At 40.8% G+C, this 22,581-nt stretch overlaps 1 protein-coding gene across 3 annotated transcripts in view; it reads right to left on the bottom strand.

Annotated features, from left to right (window-relative positions):
- Nucleotides 1–22,581, bottom strand: part of PXYLP1 (2-phosphoxylose phosphatase 1) — a 62,967-nt gene that overhangs the window by 20,226 nt on the left and 20,160 nt on the right. For all 3 annotated transcript variants that reach the window (XM_035133174.3, XM_088670822.1, XM_088670823.1), the window contains exon 2: nt 14,850–14,981. In XM_035133174.3, the coding sequence (XP_034989065.3) occupies nt 14,850–14,928 (79 nt within the window). In that variant the 5' untranslated portion in view covers nt 14,929–14,981. The remainder of the gene's footprint in view (nt 1–14,849; nt 14,982–22,581) is intronic.

Raw genomic sequence — 22,581 nt, 5'->3', positions numbered from 1 at the left:
CCCACTTAATTCAACAGGACTTACTTCTGAGTAACATGATTAGGATTGTAGCATAATTCTAGTCATATGGTGTGGTGAGCTCTGAAGCAGTATGAGCTTTCTTACACCACAATTCCATCCATTTGTCTGCTTGGAAGCAAATTTATTGGGGCTAACTTCTAGGTAAGTGGGGCCAGGATTACAGCCTGTTAGCATGTCAGTACATACAGACCACTGGTGAATGTTTTCTAGTTGCTATCTTTTTGAAATAATTCAGCTTTCATATTGCCAAACAAGTTAGCCATTGGATACACTGTCTGTTGTTCTGTGGCATTTCGTTAATGCCTTAAAATAAAAATAAAAATCCAACGATATTTAGCTTACCAAACTATCACAGTTTACCGTTACTGAAATGAGTGGGAAAGTGAAACTAACTGGACTCTGTCAGATCTGAGAAACAGGAGAGGGAGAATAAGGTAAATACTTCGCCTGCATCAAAAGTTCTGTTTTTGTGTGATTTTACTGACTCACAAGCACTGAAATAGGATCCCCCCCCCATTTTTCTTTCTCTTACCCTGTATATTTCTGTGGGTAAAAAGTGTGTGCACGTTCACACATCAAAGAACTGTTGCTCCCAATGAGGAATTTAAGTTAGCACTGTGGAACCCAATGTAGCACAAAAACTTTAAAGTTAGACCAGTAGTGCCCAAATCAAACAAATCCGCTGGAATGGTTTCCTAAGCATTATGTTTGGTTTCTTGCTCTCTGCCATGAATGTATGAAAATATTCACAATGATTAAAAAGAAACAAGCAGAAACACTGCTGAGTGGTAATCATCATCATCATCATCATCATCATCAAGGATAGCCCAATTTGTTGTTTTCTACTGCCCCCCCCCCCCCGGAACCAATCTGGGTCTATTTTTTGGCAATGCAAATGCAGGCCTAAAGGTCCCACTCCAGACTGGGGCCACAGGGGAGGGCAAAGGATTAATGCCATAGTACTACTCCATTACAATAGAGATCCAAGGCTTATTGCCAGCATTGTCAAAAGAAGGATCTATTCAATTTAATGAATCCTCCTTTGGCAATATGAATTGAAGGTGCAGGAACCTCAGTCCAGATCAGAACCACGGCAGGGAGCAAAGAGTTAAACCCCCTCTAGTGCCCACCCTAAACTAGGGCCCTGATAAGGCCCCAGTGTGATCAGGGGCAGAGGCCATTTCCACTTTGAATCCAACTCTCCAGGGGGAAGGTTTTTTCACCACTACGCTATATGAAGAAAGGATGAGAATGTTAACAGACATTTAAGAAGTCATGAACTATCCTCCTCCTATTCCCTAACATGTATTTCCAATCTCCACTCTCCCAATTCCATTCAATCATTCATGCTTGGACTGGCCCATTTTTATTGTGCTGCATTGTCTAGCTGCAGGTCCATTTCCTATCAAAGTAAGAGAAAACAGGGAGAAATCACAAACCAAACTTCTTTGAAAAGTATGTCAATTCAAAATGTGTCATATGTTCAAAATGAATGATCTTTATATTTTGTGCTTAATATAAAGGACCCCTGACCATTAGGTCCAGTCGTGACCAACTCTGGGGTTGCGCGCTCATCTCGCATTATTGGCCGAGGGAGCCAGCGTTTGTCCACAGACAGCTTCCGGGTCATGTGGCCAGCATGACAAAGCTGCTTCTGGCGAACCAGAGCAGCACACGGAAACGCCGTTTACCTTCCCGCTGTAGCGGTTCCTATTTATCTACTTGCATTTTGATGTGCTTTCGAACTGCTAGGTTGGCAGGAGCTGGGACCAAGCAACGGGAGCTCACCCCGTCACAGGGATTCGAACCGCTGACCTTCTGATCAGCAAGCCCTAGGCTCAGCGGTTTAACCCACAGAGCCACCTGGGTCCCTGTGCTTAATATAACCTTGCATAATTCATACAAATAGAAGACACCCCCCCCCAAAAAAAAGATTACTAGATAGATCTTTCAACTCTCCTTGCAAAACAGGGAAATAAAAGGATTTACAGAAGCAGATGAAACCAGAAATAAAGTAACATTGTTCAAGTGTACACTTTATTTAAACAGAAATGCAAACAGAGAATGAAACTGTTTACTGTGTTTACATTTTGAAATACAGGAGATTTCAAAGTAAACAAATTGCAAAAGAAATACCTACATTTGCACACCTGACAGGAGACTGAGCAAATATTTTTTTGCCAAGTCAATCAGGCAATAAATGTGCTCCAGCAGCTTTAGAAGCCTCTCGGTTTACAGTAAGAGAGTTACAAATATCACAATATTGTGACACTATAACAAGAGACTTTTGTGTAGTAGTTAAGTCAACAAATTCCATTACAGTGGTACCTCGAGTTACAAACGCTTCAGGTTACAAACTCCCCTAACCTGGAAGATTTACCTCAAGCTGAGAACTTTGACCCAGGATGAGAACGGAAATCGTGTGCCGGCCAGGCAGCTGGAGTAGGAGAGGAAGAAAAAGCGGGAAGAAAAAGCTTTGAGTTGATGGGGCCCCCCCTCTTCCCATCCTTGAACTCCCTGGGAAACCCAGCAAACCTGGTGCACCTGAAACTGACTGTAAAAAGTGCAGCTGAATGGGTCACAGCTTTGGGCAGCCTGAGGAAGTACCATTCACCTTGGGCCTGCCCATAAAAAAGCAAGTCTAGAGTGAGAAGCCAGGGGAATGCCTGCTGTTTCCAGGAACTCTTCTCGCTGTTTTTGTTGGCGCCTGAGAGAGAACCCAGAGGCTGAGAAGGAGGGTGTATCAGAAGGAAAATGAACCTATATTCATTTATATATATTTGTAACTTGGTCTTAGTGTAACCTTTTTATATGTAACTGTATTTGTGTAATGCTTTGCTTAAGCTGTTTGTTGCTTCTTCAGTTTTCTGTACACCACTTAAGAGATATTTTGAATATATCAAGTAGTATAAAAAAGGAGGAACTATTAAAATGTTCTCCCTATTGTTCCCTGGCAACAGAGGCTTGCAGTCACTACCTGAGAGGCACTGACTTCAAGCCTGATGGACTTCGCTGCACTACAGAGTTCCTTGTGGAATAGCCAGCCTCAGAGAAACAGCCTCTGCTCCACAATTCATTGGTGTCAACGGGAGTCCCCCCTCCCCAAGGTGCACAGCAGGAAAATGTTCCTGGTTTTCATTTCAATCATAGATTGGAATGAACCTTCCTTGTGTACTATGGTCCCAATTAAAACTACCTCCCGCACCTAATATTTTTGGTTTTTAAAAAAGCATAATAACTGTTACTTACATCTTAACACACCCTATGCATTTTCACATGCCTCCTACCGGTTAAGAGAAACCAGACAATATTGATAATTTTTACTAAACATACACCAGCATTTTACAATGCATCCCCCCCCCGCCCTGAAAATGAACTAGAAATTGCATTCTTATCTCACATGCTAATATGTGTTCATGGATATAAACAGCAATCTTCATCCCGCAAACATGTCTTATGCTCAAGGCACAACACAGGAAGTACTGAGCCACTTTCCAACCATTTTCTTTTAATTACCTCTATAAACATTTGCCCAGGGGTCTAAAGATAAAATTTATCACCAGCCATAGCAAGATTCCATCATTTTAATCCTCCTTCTGAAAGACATTAGCAATATCCACATGTACCAATGAGGCAGATTACACAGTGATAAGACAGAACAGTATGATTGCTTTTCAACGTGCAATACTTTGCTAAGAAACTCTGGGCTATCATTAAACATTTGGAGGACACAAGACAGACAAACACACCGCAGTAAACACCCATAAATTATGGCTTCTGAAATTATTTGCTGTGTATCTAAAATACAGTAACAGAAAACAGATTTGTAGTTACATTTTTAGAAAGAAAAGAAAGTGCAGTAAAATGATCCTTAAGGGTGAATAATCGTACTGTCATGCGGCATACAACTCCAAACAAGATAAATTTACTGGGAACTGGGGTGTCTGGAAAGCTCTAACACAAATGGCAGTAATTATCCCCAGTATTAGTCCAGCTAAGATGAATTTCAAAGTATGGCTACACTGAAATTGCAGCAGATCGCTTTTGCTTACCAAGCAATGGAAGTTCAAACAGAAGTACAGAAGAAAACACATTGGCTAAATAACAAACTCTTCCCATGAATTATTTAAAATCTCAGAAAGACCAGACATGTGTCATATCTCTGCCAAACTTTCCCAACATTTCTCATTGCTTTCTTTCCCACACATACCAGCTGAGACCCCATCTTAAAATTTCCACTGTTCCCAATGGAGCATTCCAACTATGTTTGGGAACCTACAATGCCACCTGGAGTGCAAGGATACATGGATTTTACAATGTCCTGAACAGATTTACCTTTCAGTTGAGTGGTCTTTTATTACACATTGAATTCAAGGTAATGAGACAATACAAATAGACACTGTGACGAAGTGAATTTACCAACTTGGGAGATTGGCCATAGCAGCTGCCTAGTCTGTCTAAGGGGGAAGCTCCTTCCTTCTTAACAGATTCCAGGAGTAGAAGGCAAACATAGCACAACCATCTCTGGTGATTAACTCCTTGGTGGCTGACTCTCAGGCCATTAGATCTCAGGAGAAGAAGCATTCAGTGATGAGACAACTGATCTGGTATACGTTCTGTACAGTACTCTACAGCTGTTTTGCTCTTTCAACGGCCATTAGGGAAGTAGAAACACTTAAGTATGACAAACTTAGTTGGTCTCTAAGGTGCTACTTAGTTGGTCTCTAAGGTGCTACTGGGACCCAGGTGGCGCTGTGGGTTAAACCACAGAGTCTAGGGCTTGCTGATCAGAAGGTCGGCAGTTCGAATCCCTGCGACGGGGTCCCAGCTCCTGCCCACCTAGCAGTTCGAAAGCACATCAAAGTGCAAGTAGATAAATAGGGACCGCTCCGGCGGGAAGGCAAACGGCGTTTCCATGCGCTGCTCTGGTTCGCCAGAAGCAGCTTTGTCATGCTGGCCACATGACCTGGAAGCTGTCTGTGGACAAACGCCGGCTCCCTTGGCCTATAGAGCAAGATGAGCGCCGCAACCCCAGAGTCGGACACGACTGGACCTGATGGTCAGGGGCCCCTTTACCTTTAAGGTGCTACTGGGAGGATTTCTTTATTTTGTTTTGAGCATATTTAAAGTTTAGTAAGTAGGTTTGCTTTTTTGTGAAACTGCTCCATAAGGTTAACTTCTGTTTTCCTTCTGTAACCCATTCCCTTTGAGTCTATAAAGAAAACCCATTGAGTGCTTAGATAACCCCATTTTGTGCTGTCTTCAACAGAGTTGCTGGGATTGCTCTCTGAAACAGCTCTCCTTCCCTTTCAAAACTGCTTACCAAGTAAGAATTCTTAAGAATTTAAAATGTGCCGCTGGTTCTGACAAGGAAATGTGGTGATGGCAGTGAAACTACCCAGGCTAGAAGTAGCCAAATTCCCATTTCCCATATTCCCATTCACTCAATCATTGGGGAGGCCCCTACAGGTATATACTTGAGGATGGTACCCATCAGGAGACGCATATCTGTTCAGACTGCATGTACAGCAGACATCCAGACTGCTGTGCAAGCATCACTAAACTAGCATTAAGTTTAAAAGCATGTTCCCATTAGTTTCTGCAGAGATTATTCCACACGGCAGGAGGAAAATTAAATATGTGAAAAGTTTATCAGGATTTTTTTTCCTTTGCATTCTCTTACAGAAAGTAATTCAGACAGTAGTCCTACACCTACTCACTTCTCCTGTTTGAAATTAATGCAAAGCACCGACAATCCCACCTAATTATCATACATAAAATATAACTTTAGCTCAATAATTATAACCCCTTGGTAGAAGCCTGAAAAGCAACTGACATGTGAAGCCAATAGATAAAGTAAAACAATGTAACTTAAATGTAATTCTGCTTTTTATATTTACATTTTTGCAGGATTTACAGTCTTGCTAGGAACATGCCCTGCATTTGCTAAAAGTGCAGCAGAAAAAAATGTGAAGATTATTACTAAACTAGCAAAACCTGAATTCCAAATTAAATTCTACCTGTGGAAATGTGAATTATTGACAAACTTTGGACAGCCCAACAAATACAGTAATAGCAACCAATCAGTGAACTTTATATGATAGTTATACTTATTGGGATTTCACCACCCAGCAACAGTTAGCTAGGCTGGCACAGTATTATGGCAAGTTATAAAAGGAAATTGACATTGCTTTAAGCAAGCCTATATCGGACAGCATATAATCATGCAATGCACTTAAGAGTAGTTAGTGCAAAGGAATTACCAGTTATCACCTCATATCAGTCTTGAATGGGATCCCATTATATTCTTCAAAACCACATCTCTTTTTCACCTAACCTCCCCATTGCCTATATAGAGAATGCTTACATACTTAATATGTACTACACAAATATATCATCACCCCATCATCACCCACTCCCCCCAAGACTCAAATGTATACAGATTTGTAGTGTTCATGCAAAATAGGTCAGTGCACACATTATCCACTTAGTAGGATGTTCTATTCACTACTACATCTTTCTTTAGTCTAGGATCTAATGCACTTGAGCTCTACATCACACTGTGGCAGAACTTATTGGGTTGACTTGTTTTCTCTAGGAAGCAGCAGCTAAGTGACATAATGAGGTGTTACAGCTTTCCTGTTCTCAAACCAGGTGAAATACAGTCAATTAAAAACTATTCCCGAAATTTAAAAAAATACTTGCAGCGATTTAGACTACCAAAATCCTTGTCTTTCTACTATTTCAACATGATAATGGATCTGTCCTGGGAGCTCAGAGTCTTCAAAGGAATATATTGTAAACTAAGGGAGATTTCATTGTCTTGTTAGCTACTTTCCACATTATTAGCCTGAAGCCATTTAACTAAACAATAATACAACTGCCGTTTGCATCTCCCACATACATACAGTAAATCAACTATTCATTCTAGCTAATGAAAGCTCTAAAATACACCCATTTTCTATGTTGCAGAAATACAATTATTAAGCCACACACAATTATTAAGTCACCATCAAGCAGGTTTGCAATGAAATCACCTAAAATCCATACTGGAATTAAATGTACCCTGTTAGCAGCCCAGTCTTCCATTTAATGTGCACACTGTATCTAGTCTCCAAGACTAACCAATTTATAAAAATCCACGTGGATGAAATTGTGATAGTTCTTTCAGAAAAGAAAACCAGAAACTGTCCAGACAGAGGAGCAACAGCAAAAACAAAAACCTAGCTCTGTAATAGTTCAGGAAACCTAAAGATATGCAATCTTACAAACTATAGAAAAATAATTGTGCCTCTGCAAACATGTGTGCATGCATGTGCATAACTACGTGCCAAGAAGTGTGTCTGTACAAGTATATCATGGTAAAGGTAAAGGGACCCCTGACCATTAGGTCCAGTCGTGACCGACTCTGGGGTTGCGCGCTCATCTCGCATTATTGGCCGAGGGAGCCGGCGTATAGCTTTCAGGTCATGTGGCCAGCATGACAAAGCCGCTTCTGGCAAACCAGAGCAGCACATGGAAACGCCATTTACCTTCCCGCTGTAGCGGTTCCTATTTATCTACTTGCATTTTGACGTGCTTTCGAACTGCTAGGTTGGCAGGAGCTGGGACCAAGCAACGGGAGCTCACCCCGTCACAGGGATTCGAACCGCCAACCTTCTGATCAGCAAGCCCTAGGCTCAGTGGTTTAACCACAGCGCCACCTGGGTCCCTTTTTAAGTATATCATGGGGGAGCTGTAAATAAAGGCTATAAATAACCAGAAGTAAAATTAATTACATTAAATTATGACCCCTATAAAACTTGGCAGTCCTTAATATTAAAAAACTATATATGTATAACATCAAAATTCTAAGTGCATCTGAAGTGACACAAACAAATGAAAGGAGGCAGAGGATGGAATAATTTGCATCAAAGGGTTCTCATTTTTTTGGCTGTCCTCTTCAACCGTTCAACATTTAATTGGGGAAATGTCTGCAGGAAAATACTCAGGAATCCTGCATAGTCTATATATTTTCATCACACAAGCATGAACACATACACACAGAGAGAGAGACAAAAGAGCCTGTTCACCCTATGAAGGGATGCAGTGACCAAGTATTTGGTTAGCACTAATCATAGTTTGTTAAATTCACACAACACAACAAACTGTTAAGCAGACCAGGGGCAGATGAGGAAAGGTGGAAGGAGCATGTAATCCTGTGCATTGAACATTCCTAGTCCTCCAAATCATGGTTCTGGTAATTGCTCATGTAATGACTAGACTGAGCCTGTATTTATTTTCAGAGTTCAAACAGAAACAATGTGTCTTTAACCAGCAACTGTGGTGTAGATCTTTTCTCAACCCCCCCCCCCCCGTATGAATCTCTCTCTCCATGAGTAATCTTTGAATATGTTAAAATGGTTCCTGAAATAGCATTCAAATGAAGCATATATGCTTTTCTGGCAGGAATGCTCTTATTTTAGTCTAAGCTCACACATTGTCAAATACACCATTTCAGCCTATGCTAAAAAGCAGCTGCCGTTACATGAAAAAGACTTAATTTTTCGTTAAAAGGTGTACAGCCTAGGTTATTTTCTTTTTCCTGTGTTTTCTTTCTGAAAAATTCACATAGCCTACTTGCATATCTAAACTGAGAGTGGAAACTATGGGTACTTCAATTGTTACAACTGACTTCCAAAATTCCAAATATCTGTGAATTTTCTGAGGCATAAATAGAGCACAGGATTCCTAGCTTTCCAGGAGAGCATTCCAAACTATGCTTTATCACCACCAGAGCAAATTATGCTAGTAGAATTTACCCCCAATCCAAACTCAATTGAACAGTTGCGACTACCCAAGCCTGGCAGAGAGAAAACAAAACATTAAAAGACAGTTTGACTTACAGCACCCTGTTTGCCAGCGTAACTGCCATTGGGTTGCTAGGTCACTTGATTGAGCTGGACAAAGTTTGGAATGGGAGTAAGTCTCCCCTCCCCCCCGTCCCATCTTGCCTCTCCCTGGAATTATCCTTTTTTCACACTGTATTTCCTCCATATATAAGCAACATGTTGACGGAGATGAATCTGTCATAGTGCCAAATTCAGAATTATTTTTTAAAAAATACTTCTTTCAAATCTTTCGGATTTGAGAAATAAAAGCGATTCTAAAGACAGGAGTGCCTGGCGTGCTATGGTCCAGGGGGTCACGAAGAGTCGGACACGACTAAACGACTAAACAACAACAACAACAATTATTTTTAATGTACATGTGTCACCATTTACAACTGAAATGGCTTTATAAGATGACATCTTGCTAATTCTAGTCTGTAGCAAAACATTTGCTAATGCAGACAGAATGTTTTACTATGTTTTTATATACCATATTGGCCTGAATATAAGCAGCATTTTTTTTTTTCAAATTCCAATCATGAAAATGTAAAGTTTGGCTTATATTCACGACCTTATGCTGCAGGCAAAGCGGTGCGGCTCCCACTCCTCCCAGAGAGCAGGCCAGGACCATGGGGCAACGGCGCCCGTCATATCCGTGGCTCCCAAGCCGCTGAATTTTAAAGGCAAGGCTTATTTGAGGGTGCAACTTATATTTGGGGCAATACGGTACGCTGGAAGCTGCCCACAGTGGCTGGGGCAACCCAGTCAGATGGGTGGGATAAAAATAATAAATTATTATTATATTATAATGGAAGGAGGACAGAAACTGAAAAAGTCAAGCAAAAGGAAGACAGAAAGTAGGAAGGCATGAGATATTTGTGAAGAAATAGAGGAGTGGGGAAAGTTAACAAACATTAATAAGGAAAAATTGTATATGTAACACTGCAACAAGGGTTTTCCTCCTTTCCATCAAGCAGATTAGCAAAGGAGCCAAATGAATAAATAAAAGCAGCTATACTAATATAGGTTCATTGCTTTACCAAAGGGGCTGGAGGAAAAGCATGGAATGATTTGATAAAGGTTTATGAAAGAACAAGATAACCTCAGAGTGGAATGATAGCCAACATGCTGTGGCGTCCACAAAGAACAAAAACAAACAAACAACCAGTCATAATTGCCACTGTGCCACTATGACCATTAACAATGGTTAACCGATGCCTGTATTTAACTTTTTAACTTTGTTTGTTTGTTTTATTCCTGCAAGCTGTTGTGGCATATTTTTATGACGTAGCAGCATGATAGTTTTATGAATAAATAACAGCTGAGTCATGGAGTACCCATCCTAATATTAATGTAGGTCAAACAACGGCAGGAGAACATTAGAAGGCACAAGTGTAGTGATTAACATAGCCTTCACCTACTTCCAACCTGGTCCAGATGTTTTGAACTACAACCCCCATGAGTCCTAGGCAGCAGACCTGGTTCGGACTTATGGAATTGTAGTCCGTAACAACTGGAGGCTGGCAAACACCAGGCTAACCTATAGGAAGTATTTGGTGAGGAAATGTGTATTTCTGCACTCACAGAAATAGTACAGCAACAGGATCTTCAGCCATCAACAAAACCCTTATATATTGTCTGTTGATATGTACTGCGAAAAAGAAATAGGTTTTAAATAAATAAGAGAAGAGAGAAGAAGAAGAGTTTGGATTTGATATCCCGCTTTATCACTACCGGAAGGAGTCTCAAAGCGGCTAACAATCTCCTTTCCCCGCCTCCCCCACAACAGACACCCTGTGAGGTGGGTGGGGCTGAGAGACTTCAAAGAAGTGTGACTAGCCCATGGTCACCCAGCAGCTGAATGTGGAGGAGCGGAGACACGAACCCGGTTCCCTACCGCTCTTAACCACTACACCACCCACCCACCCCGCTCCACATTCCCTTGCAGCAGTTCTGATATAATATGTGCATCGTAAGTATGACTCCTGAGCACATATGTTTCAATTATAAATGGTCATCCAAGATGCATTCAGCTGAAAATATTGAACTAAAATGTTAATCAATACAATTTGCTTGCAGACTATCTCATAAGCTGAATTCATAGACAGCTGCAGCTCAGAGGTCATCTTTGAGTACGGTCTGTGAATGATTCATTTTGAATTGCTTTCCCATGTCTACTTACTGGAAATCTTTGCAAGAACCCAACCATGGTCACAAATTGTTAGGGTGGAATTGTACGGTAATTTGTAGCACTTGCTACGAAGCAAGAAAGCAACACATTGTTTGAGTTGTCTGTGTCAAGTCCCCCGAACCTCATCCTAATAATCTGCTACAGACGCTTTGTTTTCCCATACTGTGGAACTTGCACAAGAGAAAACAAACACAAGCTTATCATACCAATAATGTACACTTAGCCAGTGAACAGTTCTGCCAAGAGATCCCAAAAGTGGAGTTTAAAGGAAGCAAGATCTTCAGCAACTCTACTCCCAAGAAAAATATGGAATATGAATACAAATAGACAAGAGAATACAGTGGTACCTCGGGTTAAGAACTTAGTTCGTTCCAGAGGTCCGTTCTTAACCTGAAACTGTTCTTAATCTGAGGTACCATTTAAGCTAATGGGACCTCCTGCTGCCGCCACGCCACCGCCGTGCGATTTCTGTTCTCATCCTGAAGCAAAGTTCTTAACCCGAGGTACTATTTCTGGGTTAGCGGAGTCTGTAACCTGAAGCGTCTGTAACCTGAAGGTACCACTGTAATTACTGTAATTCAGAACAAGCCATCAGCAGAGGTGTGGTGCTGAAGTCACTCAACATACAGTATCAAGGCACATGCTAAACATGAATTAAGAGACATTCTGCCAATGCAAACATCAAAGCAGTCAAAAAGCACTGGGGGGGGGTGTAAGGTGATCTCATAGGTAAACTGGTCCCAAGTTGTTGTTAAGGGCTTTACAGTGCTACCTTGGTTCCCGAAAGGCTTAGTTGCCGAACAAATCGGCTCCCAAATGCCGCAAACTCAGAAGTAAGTGTTTATTTGGAAGCCTAATGTCCGACGCGGCTTCCGCTTGAGTGCAAGAAACACCTGCAGCCAATCGGAAACCACACCCTGGTTTTCAAATAGTTTCGGGAATTGAACGGACTCCCGAAATGGATTAAGTTCGAGAACCAAGGTACCACTGTATATACTAATAGTAATAATTCTTTGGATTTAGCCTGGTAGCAAATCAGCAACCAGCGCAGATCTCTGCTATACTGATGTCGTATGCTAACAAGGCCTCACTCCTGTTAGCAATCATGTTGCAGCATTCTGCACTAACTCCAGGTGCCAGATGACGCACAAGGGAAGCCTCATATCATGGTTCAAAGATACCAACTCCTATTATGAGAAATATGTTCTTTAATGAGGTACATAACTCAAATTGCTTAAGTGAGCATAGAAAATGTATTTTAAACTAGAGATTTAATACAGTGGTACCTCTACTTATGAATAACTCTACTTACGAATGTTTCTATTTACGAATGGAGCTCCGTCCGCCATCTTGGATGCGGTTTAGATAGGATTTTTTCTACTTACAAATTTTTAGATAGGGTTGCTTCTACTTACGAATTTTTTCTCCCAATGCATTCCTATGGGATTCGACTTACATTTTTTTTTACTTACAAATGTGCATTCGGAACGCATTAAATTCGTAAGTAGAGGTACCACTGTACTTGCTCCTTCTGTTGAAACACTTCAGCACTGCATTTATCTATGCCATCTATAAAACAATCTCAACAGCAATCCCACCCCACCCCCCATTCCACAGAGCACAGAAATGTAAATCTTTGCTTCATGTTGACAAATCCATATAAAACATGTTACGTAAGGTGGGGGACGGAGGGGAAAGTTTAGTGAAAAGGTACATGATTTGAATAAAAACGTTTTAAAGTTTCATGACATCTCCATGAATGGTAGTAAAATACCACTATCGGAAACCCTAGGAAGGCATTGCTAATCCGTGTAAGAAATATTGAGATATATAGGCCAGTGGGCAAACTCAGTAAAAAGCAGATGCCTAAATTCCTAAAAGCAAATTTGCTGCACTACCAGAGTTTAAAGTACAAAAGGTAGAGTCTCTATATAAATGGATCACAGTCAATCAGTAGGAATATCTATTTGTTTAGCAAAACATGCCAAATCAGAATCAGTAAGAGTCCATCACAAAAAGGCATGCTGTCTCAATACACAAGGGCTGGTTCACATATTACATGGAAAAGAGATTATAATCCTTTCCTTCTACAAAATAAAAAAAATCCTTTAAGGTAGCACCTTAAAGACCAACTAAGTTTTTATTTTGGTATGAGCTTTCGTGTGCATGCACACTTCTTCAAATACTGTACTTTATTTTGCTTTGACTCAGACCAACACGGCTACCTACCTGTAACTAGAACTTTCCTTCTACAGTTATTTAAAGAAGTCTAAAAAAGCCGAGACCTGTAAAACTAGCAACAGTCACCACAGTTTGAATTAATCAATGGAAAATCTTCTTGAGATAAGTTTTTCCACAATCACATAAGCAGATATCTAGTCAGCCAAGACCAGCACCGAAGCAACTAACTGTTTGAAACTATATAAGTATTTACAGCATGACAACCCGGAAAAAGAGTTTGAGTTGATCGTATTACTGCTAATTCCACATCTAGCTTCCAAGATAAATAACATTTTCTCCTTTTCCCCCAGTCTGTAACCAAGCTTTTGTTTGAGAATCATCCTGACATTTTATGCTTTACTTAATTACTCAAATTGTAGAAAGAGTCACAGTTAATGCATTTCTATTTAAAGAAAACAAGAGTTCTTAATACAGTATTTTTTTAAATCATCAAGCAATTATCTGAAAGCCCATAAGACAGGGTGGTGGGGAGGGCTTTTCCTTCAATCAGTCCAATTCACATGTGGCATTAAAATGCATTTAAAAACTAACCATGGCATAACACAAATGAGCAGCATACAGGTACATGCATCTCAAAAGTTCCTGATGAGCCCTTTTCGTGCCCCTGCCATGCAGAAAGAATAACAGAATAATAGAGTTGGAAGGGACCCCAAGGATCATCTAGTCCAACCACCTGCAATGCAGGAACATGCAGCTGTCTCATACAGGGATTGAACCTGCAACCTTCATGTCATCAGCACCATGCTCTAACCAACTGAGCAACTTTGTGTTCTGTGAAAATAAGTGTCTGTGGTATGTTTCTCCAAGAAACCTTTGGGAATTGCTCATGGTTTGTTGGAGATAAACAACCCACAAGCACTGGTTTGCATAATACAGTGGTGCCTCGCTTAACGAATGCCCTGCTTAACGAAATTTCCGCTTAACGAAAGGATTTTTCGAGTGGAGGTTGCCTCACTAGACGAATTCATTTTATGAAAAATTCGTCTAGCCAATCACGGTTTCCCATAGGAATGCATTGAAATTCAATTAATGCCTTCCTATGGGCAAAAAAAAATTAAAAAAAAATTCAATGCATTCCTATGGTATTCGCTAGACGAATTTTTCGTTATAAGAAAAGACCCGTGGAACGAATTAAATTCGTCTAGCGAGGCACCACTGTACAGAAAGACAGCCACCGACTTATTTCTCCTCTGGATCACATCAGGAACTTTGTAGAAGTATGCACTACTGTGTGCACATAAAGTTAAAATGACTTGATGTTACATGCAAACCAGGAAATCGCCACAATCAGCATGACTTTGGTCAGAAGCTGTGCAGAACTCATGTTTCTAGAATTGAAAAAGTGGTGGCATTCATTTCCCATTCACATATACAGCTTGGCATCAACTTCCTTTGAGCTACACTCAAATACGTGGCTTATGAAGAAAGGTTGGGGGCAAACAGAAAGAAGGCCAAATTTAATAGACGCCATGGTGAATGCTGTGAGGCTTTGCACTTCTCACATAATGTGAACGAGGTATACTTACAGAATTGTAGGCTAAGGCTCAGAAAGGCTAACAAGGCTGCCAAGGCCAACAAGAGCAAAAAACGATTTCGGAAAAGCATTATTATTCTTTCTGCTACTTCTTCATGATTTCACCTCCATAGTCAGATACTTCCTGTCAACAGAAATACAAAAAAAAAAATTATGCATTAGAGATAACCCTCACCCTTTTGAGAAAAACTGAAGCTCCAAGATTAAGAAAAAAAGACATGGTTTCTTTCTTTTTAAAAAATTCTTTTTAGTAAAGTATTATTAAAATAACAATTTCCGTAAAACAAAAAAAACCAGACAGAAAATATAAACATTTATTCTATGCAGAAGTCAAAAGAATATTCACCAGAACCTACCTTGCTACCCTATACTATTAATAATCACTTTATTACTACTATGACTTTATTACTGATTACTGAATTAAACTAATAAATTAAATTCCATTTTCAATTGATACTTTAGAACAGAGGTAGCTAATAATGTGGTGCCCCCTCCAGTTGTTGGCTCCATCTCCCATTGGCCTCAGCTGGCATGGCCTATGAGAGATGCCATCCAGGAACAGCAGGAGGATATCACCTTTGTCATCCCTACCTTCAAATAATAAAGAGGCTTTGCCTTGCTTGAGGAAGCAATGAGTTCCCTTTGCAATATTCAATAAATGGTTTCCAGCATACCAAAAAAAAGTCATCCTGTTGCCTCCTCCTTTAAGCCTTTCTTTTCCATTTTAAGTTTATTTTTCCCTGAAAGCAAATTCCCAAACTTGTTCTTCACCTGTAGCCCTTTACTGGGAAATAAAGGTTTTAATACATAACTATTCAGCAAAATTCACTAAGCTTGTTTCAAAATGCAACTGAGGATGGATATTTTGAGCATTTCAAAAATAATACAAATAATTCCAAATCTTGCTTTGTACTATGCAGTTAGGAAAACAGTGGGTGGTATCCAACTATTCAGAGTAGTTACACTCAGAATAGACCCATTGAAGTAAGTGGGTTTAAGTAACGTAAGTAACTGTTTAAAGGCTAAATCCTATGATTCCTGTGAGGTCATCCAAGGGGCCAGAGGAAATGTCTGGATCTCCCTCTCTGTGGGCAGAGAAGGTGGTCCACCCTGAGAACCTCCATCCCAGCCATCACAGAAAATGTAAGGACAGTTACTGATACTCCCTCACCACTGCTGAGGGTAAAAAGGAGATGTTCTGGGGACATGTAATACCATATTTTTCACTCCATAAGACACACCTTTTTCCTCCTAAAAAGTGAGAGGAGATTCTGTGCGTCTTATGGAGCGAATGCCTGGTCCCTGTAGCCGAATTGCCCAGGGGCCAAAGGCAGATCGTGCCTTTTTTTTTTTAAAGAAAGAGCTAAAGACTAACAAGAGGGAAAGAGAGTGTTGAAAGGACCCGCTCAGCAGCTGACTGCAAGAGATTGAGGAGGGAGATAAGGGAGCTAGCTCCCTTCCAGCCCCACCCAGGCCCCAATTGTTGTCTGCAGAGGGAGGCTGCTTGTTTCCCCAGCGACATGTGACTGGCTGATTAGATTATCTGTCTGGAAACTGTAGAAATGGGTCCCTTTCCTTTCCTAGAGAAGCTGCAGAACTGTGAGTTGAACCCCATAAAAACAGGATTTCCCCCCTTTGCAAGGTAAGCTCAACAACTCAAAAATGGAGCTTTCCCCCTTTGCAAAAAAGATGCACAACTCTGAGCTGACCCCCCCCCCCAATGGGGCTTTTCCCATTTGCAAAAAAAGCTGCACAACTTTGAGCTGATCCTCAAAAAAATGGAGCTTTCCCCCTTTGCAAAAGAAGCTTCCTCAAATATTTAATTGGGGGGGGGGGGGCAAAGGCACCTAGGCCTCTAGGAGTTGGCTGCTATGCCTAGGACAATTCAAGAAAGCAAAACATTTTTTTCTTATTTTCCTCATCTATGGTCGGGTTTTAGGATGTATTTTAATTGATTGCCTGATTTTATGGTAATGTGTTATACAATTAATGTTAGCTGCTCTGAGCCCGGTTTTAGCCAGGGAGGACAGGGTATAAATTATTATTATTATTATTATTATTATTATTATTATTATTATTATTATTATTATCATTCATATTTGAAGGTCACCAGAAGTATATAACTGCTAGCAGGGAAATACAGCTAATATATTAAGATGTGTACGGCATGAGGCTATATCAACAAAGTTGAAATTACAGATAAACACTTAGACAACAAGGGAAGAGTGGGGAGCTAGGCTGTAACTAGGCTCCCCACTTGCAGAATGTTCTCCCCAGGGAGGTTTGCCTAGCAACTTTGTTACATATTTTTAGGTGCCAGGCAAAAAGAAAAAAATCTTTCTCCCAGGCCTTGGGCTAATGAAACAATCTATGGCCTTTTAAACTTGGGGGGGGGATTACTGTTTTGTTTGTTACTATGTTACGTATTTTGGTGTATTCATACTGTACAGTGGTACCTCGGTTTATGAACACAATTGGTACCGGAAGTCTGTTCATAAACTTAAGCATTCATAAACTGAAGCGAACTTTCCCATTGAAAGTAATGGAAAGTGGATTAATCCGTTCCAGACGGGTCCGCGGAGTACTCAACCTGAAGCATACTTAACCCGAAGCATGGGTGTAATTGGTTCCAGAAGTCTGCTCTTAAACCGAAGCGTTCATAAACTGAAGCGAACTTTCCCATTGAAAGTAATGGAAAGTGAATTAATCCGTTCCAGATGGGTCCGCAGCGTTCGTAAACCGAAAATCCATAAACCGAGGTGTTCATAAACCGAGGTTCCACTGTACACTACCCTGTGATCTTCAGATGAAAGGCAGTATAGAAATTTAAGAAATAATAACTGTGCCATACACTCTCTTTTTTTATTTATTTATTTATTTATTTATTTATTTATTTATTTATTAAATAAAAGCAGCACATTGCCTCAGAACTATGCACGGGCTGCATTTTTCCAGGGAGTTCATGACCATCGATTAATTTGAGGAGACTTTGTCTACCCAACCTGAGCTGTTCTACAAAATTACAGTACCACACAGGGCTCTCTAAGCACTACACTAGATGCTTAAGGGTTCCCTTTATGGAGCAGGAGGAGAAATGTTGCATGTGAAGCCCCTGTGAGACAATGAACACTGCCGTTATGAATTCTAATCTTTCTGGCACTCCCTTTTCTTTCTACGAATACTGCTGTCAGCCAGAAGCTGCCTAGCAAAAGAAACCACATCACCATCACTTGTGAGTCCTTTCTACAGAAAGCTACCAGATTGTTTAAATTAATAGACACATACAATAACAAACATGAAGCAGTCTTGAGTTTACAACCTGGATCTCCTATAATAGAGGCTACCAAAAAATTATTCTCAGTAATGCAGTATGACCCTGTGATTTGACTTAGTCATATCAAGTGACATAATGGTGCCCTTTTAGACTGTGGAACGTAGACTTGTGTAGAGAATTTGGTCAAGCTGCAGGTTTAGCAGTTTTTGCTTCAGCCACCATACAAAACAGTATTTGGTCACTTCCATGGGGGAGACAGAAGCAGCGCAGCGTTCTGCTGCTTTAGAGCAGCAGCCTCCTGTCTCGCCCAGAGTAAACACATTATTACACTGAATCACTGTGACAGCTTAAATGAATTGATTAAAATGGCTTGTCTCCATAATAATCAATAGCACTCTTCAAAGTCTGCCTCCATGAAATTACTGTACTTATCTGGTGTGAGAGATCAAAACGATGCAAGCTGCCACAGAGAGAGAAAGAGAAACAGTAAATGAAAAAACTCACCACTGTAAGGAAGAAAGTAAACAATACAAACATTTAACAACATACAGTGGTGCCTCAACTTACGAATTTAATCCGTTCTGAAGGCACCTTCGTAATTCGAAAAATTCGTAAGTCGAAAAACGCCATTGGAAACGTGATTTCCCATAGGAAATGCATAGGAATGCATTGAAAACGGAAAAATTTGTAAGTCGAAGCAACCCTATCTAAAAATTCGTAAGTCGAAAAATCCCTATCTAAAACCGCTGCGGTTTTTTCCCTGAAGTCGAGACATTCGTAAGTGCGTGGCCATTACCCCCATTCGTAAGTCGAAAAATTCGGTTGTCGAGTCGTTCGTAAGTCGAGGTACCACTGTATACAATATACAGTAACTCAATGTAGTAAAGTTACAGGAAAGGCAAAAGAACATCTTTCCTCCAGCTTTACAACAGACCAATCTACTGAGATAGCAGTTGTTCCTTCTCACATAGACATGCCCCAAGAAGGTTACAGCAGCATTGGGGAAAACAAGTCTCCATTGCCAACCAAACCTCAGGGGTGTGAAGAACCTCAAGAAGTGTCCCATCAGAGCAGGGGCCCCGAACCTAAGGCCCGGGGGCCGGATGTGGCCCAATCACCTTCTAAATCCGGCCCACGTACGGTCCAAAAACCAGCATGTTTTTACATGAATAGAATGTGTCCTTTTATTTAAAATGCATCTCTGGGTTATTTGTGGGGCATAGGAATTTGTTCATTCCCCTCCCCCCCAAAAAAAATATAGTCCGGCCCCCCACAAGGTCTGAGGGACAGTGGATCGGCCCCCTGCTGAAAAAGTTTACTGACCCCTGCATCAGAGGTTCTCTGTGATTTAGTTAGAGCATAAGGAATCATTATTTGACAGAGTGAGTTCTTCAAAAGTTATTGGGCCTCACAAATTATCAGCAAGTCCAGAAGTTAAATTTAAAATATAGCTGGGGGGGGGGCCTAGGATCTTATTCTCCACTTTTTTAAGTTTCTCATAAAAATCAGGAAAGACATGCACTATATCTTTGGGGGAATGTTATCACACTTCTTTAACTGAGTTACCTTTTTCCACTGGTGTAAATCTCAGCAACTTGCTGTAAATAGCATGCAAATTTTTCACTGAAGCACAATTTGACTGTTTCTTAATGGCCTCTAGGCTTCTGTTCACCTATTATGAATAGCTATGAAAAACGGCTGACCCTTAACTCCTTGCTCAGACATAAAACAGAATAATACAGGTGAAAGTGTGAGAATGTGCCATCAGCTCAGCTCAGTTCTGCTTGGCAGATTGCCTTTCCCATTCTACCTGAAAGTTCTGTCTGCCCTGTAGCTCTAGCAGGAGCAGATGGGGGGGGGGGGAGAAAAGAGTCCCGTGGGTGGCTGAACAAATCCTCCTGGCAAAGATCTGTTTGCTGCTGTGGTGAACACTTCTGTGTGTGCCTCCGCAATGGAAAGAGAGTGACACTGAGCATCCACAAGAAAACATTGTTCCTGTTCTTTGTACTCAAAATAAATAATATTGTTAGTCTCTCCAAGTTCTACTGGGCGGCTAATCTGCATTATCTTCACTCTACCTTTGACTATTCTCATGTCTCCTGCTTATCTGCTGATCCCTTTCCTGAATGCTGCTAACCCGAACTTTAACAGAGTTACCACCAGTCACTGATTTTCCTTCCTATTCAATCGGCAAAGTGAATTCATGCACTCTGCAATTTTTGATTAACTAATTAAGTGATTTAGCAGATCTTTTCTAAATCAATATTCCTGATTAAGAAACTAATATCCTATTGGGACTTTGATTCACTTTGCATCTTTGAACTAGTCACTGAAGAGTGTTGATGAATGAACTCAAGAAAAATCAACTGACTGCACATCTTTAATGTTTCGTGGTGTGGTGGTTAAGAGCGGTAGACTCGTAATCTGGTGAACCGGGTTCGCTTCCCCACTCCTCCACATGCAGCTGCTGGGTGACCTTGGGCTAGTCACACTTCATTGAAGTCTCTCAGCCCCACTCACCTCACAGTGTGTTTGTTGTGGGGGAGGAAGGAAAGGGAGAATGTTAGCCCCTTTGAGACTCCTTCGGGTAGTGATGAAGCGGGATATCAAATCCAAACGCTGCTTCTTCCAATAATCTTATGGCTTTAGTTATTATTTTATTTAAAAAATTTTGTTGCATCCAATGCTGCATGAACAGAGCTCCACTTGTGCAATGGGACTTCCCATTCCTCTGCTGTCATAGCCCCAAAATCTGTTATGAAGGTCCCCCAAGTCTCAGGATCAATTTTTGAGGGGTTCAGGTAACATTCTGATGTGCAACCCAGAAAGTCTAGGTTTCTCTGTGACACAAAGCTGGAGTTAACAAGCACACAGAGTATTAGGATCAAGTTTTCTTATGATTTTCCCTAATTACTGTAGAAAATCTTGCTAACATCTCCATTTCCAGCACAAAATATTAAGATATTGTTCAGAAGAGCCAAGTGTTTGCAATCCAAATGCATCAAGGGGTGCAATCTGTAGCCTTATTCAGATATTCGTGTGTATAACATTGTGTGTATTTGAAGAAGTGTGCATGCACCCAAAAGCTCATACCAGATAAGCTTAGTTGGTCTCTAAGGTGCTGCTGGAAGGAATAGTTTTTTTTATTGTATGGAAAGATAGCAGGAAAGACCCCATACCCTAGACTCACCACTCCACTAATTTCTGTTGTGTTATTCTGAGAGCATACTCCTCACACACACACACATACCGCAATACATTTATGCTCTATTTACTGTTTTGTTTTGTAAGTTACGATATCACTAGCCCAGTCATGGACTTCAGTAAATGAAATCTCTGACAATCGCAGGACTGTACTTCATAGTCTGCCATGGCAACTAAAAGCAGCCCCCGTCTCTGTATATTAATGATCCTTCTTCTTTTTCTTCTTCTTCTTCTTTGGCGATCACTCGTAGCCAAGTAAGATTGTCTTCCATAGGCTAAACACGATTTTAACAATGGGTCTGTAAGTGACTGTGGAGGCCAATTCTGGGTCCACACGTCCGCACAAATGAGTTGCTTCCCACCCTGAGTAAAGCTCATTATTTAGACTGTGCAATGAATTTCTATTGCTTCCAAAGGCTTCTGCTCAGTTACAAGAACCAAGCTGCAGCAAGTCCTTTGAACTCAACACCTTGTCAGTGTGACAGATAGCTAATTTGAGCTTTGGCAAAACATTTTAAGGAGTGCTCCAGCACCGAACTAAGAGAAGGGGCCAAAGGGGGGGAGAATTAAATTCGAAAGGATTACACCAGAATGGCTAACCCCGTATCACTGCAGCCATTCACCAGATAGTAGCCTGGATCCTAAAATACTCTTCACATTTATGCATCAGCAAGATGCAAAATGGAACCATGGATTCTTTTTCTCTTACATCTTGAAAACTTTGTTATGATCCTCACGACTGAAACTATGGGCAATTTTTAAACTGCTTTGATTCAACTTTGTAAGCATTGCCAGGGGCTGACAAATTGCCACGGGAGCCGGATGTAGACTGTGGGCTGCCAGTTGGCTGCCCCTGCTTGAATTCCAGACAACTGGAATTTTTTATTAAGAATCAACCTCTTCCAGTTTTACAGACGTCTAAGCAAAGTGTTTCAAGTAATGGATTACCAGAAAAAGAAATTCCAAACCCCATCTCTACACATTCACCTGATTAAGGACTACAGTGGGTACTGCTTCACACCTACACCAAGTTTTATTAAGGCAACTTCAGCATTTGCTAAACCAGGCTCAATGCTTTTCTTCCCCAAACAAATTGCATGCAGTAAACAAACAACAAACTTTGGTTACAGCTTGTGGCTTGTTAGGAGTAAGACAAACGTAAGACAAACACAAGGAGTAAGACAAACACAAGACAAACACCTAACATTAAACCAAACCATGTCATTAGTTCTAGGTAGCATGGCAG

The sequence above is a fragment of the Zootoca vivipara genome, chromosome 5 (assembly GCF_965207765.1).
Source record: "Zootoca vivipara chromosome 5, rZooViv2.hap1.1, whole genome shotgun sequence".
NCBI lineage: Eukaryota > Metazoa > Chordata > Lepidosauria > Squamata > Lacertidae > Zootoca > Zootoca vivipara.
This window is presented reverse-complemented; position numbering and strand designations above follow the sequence as displayed.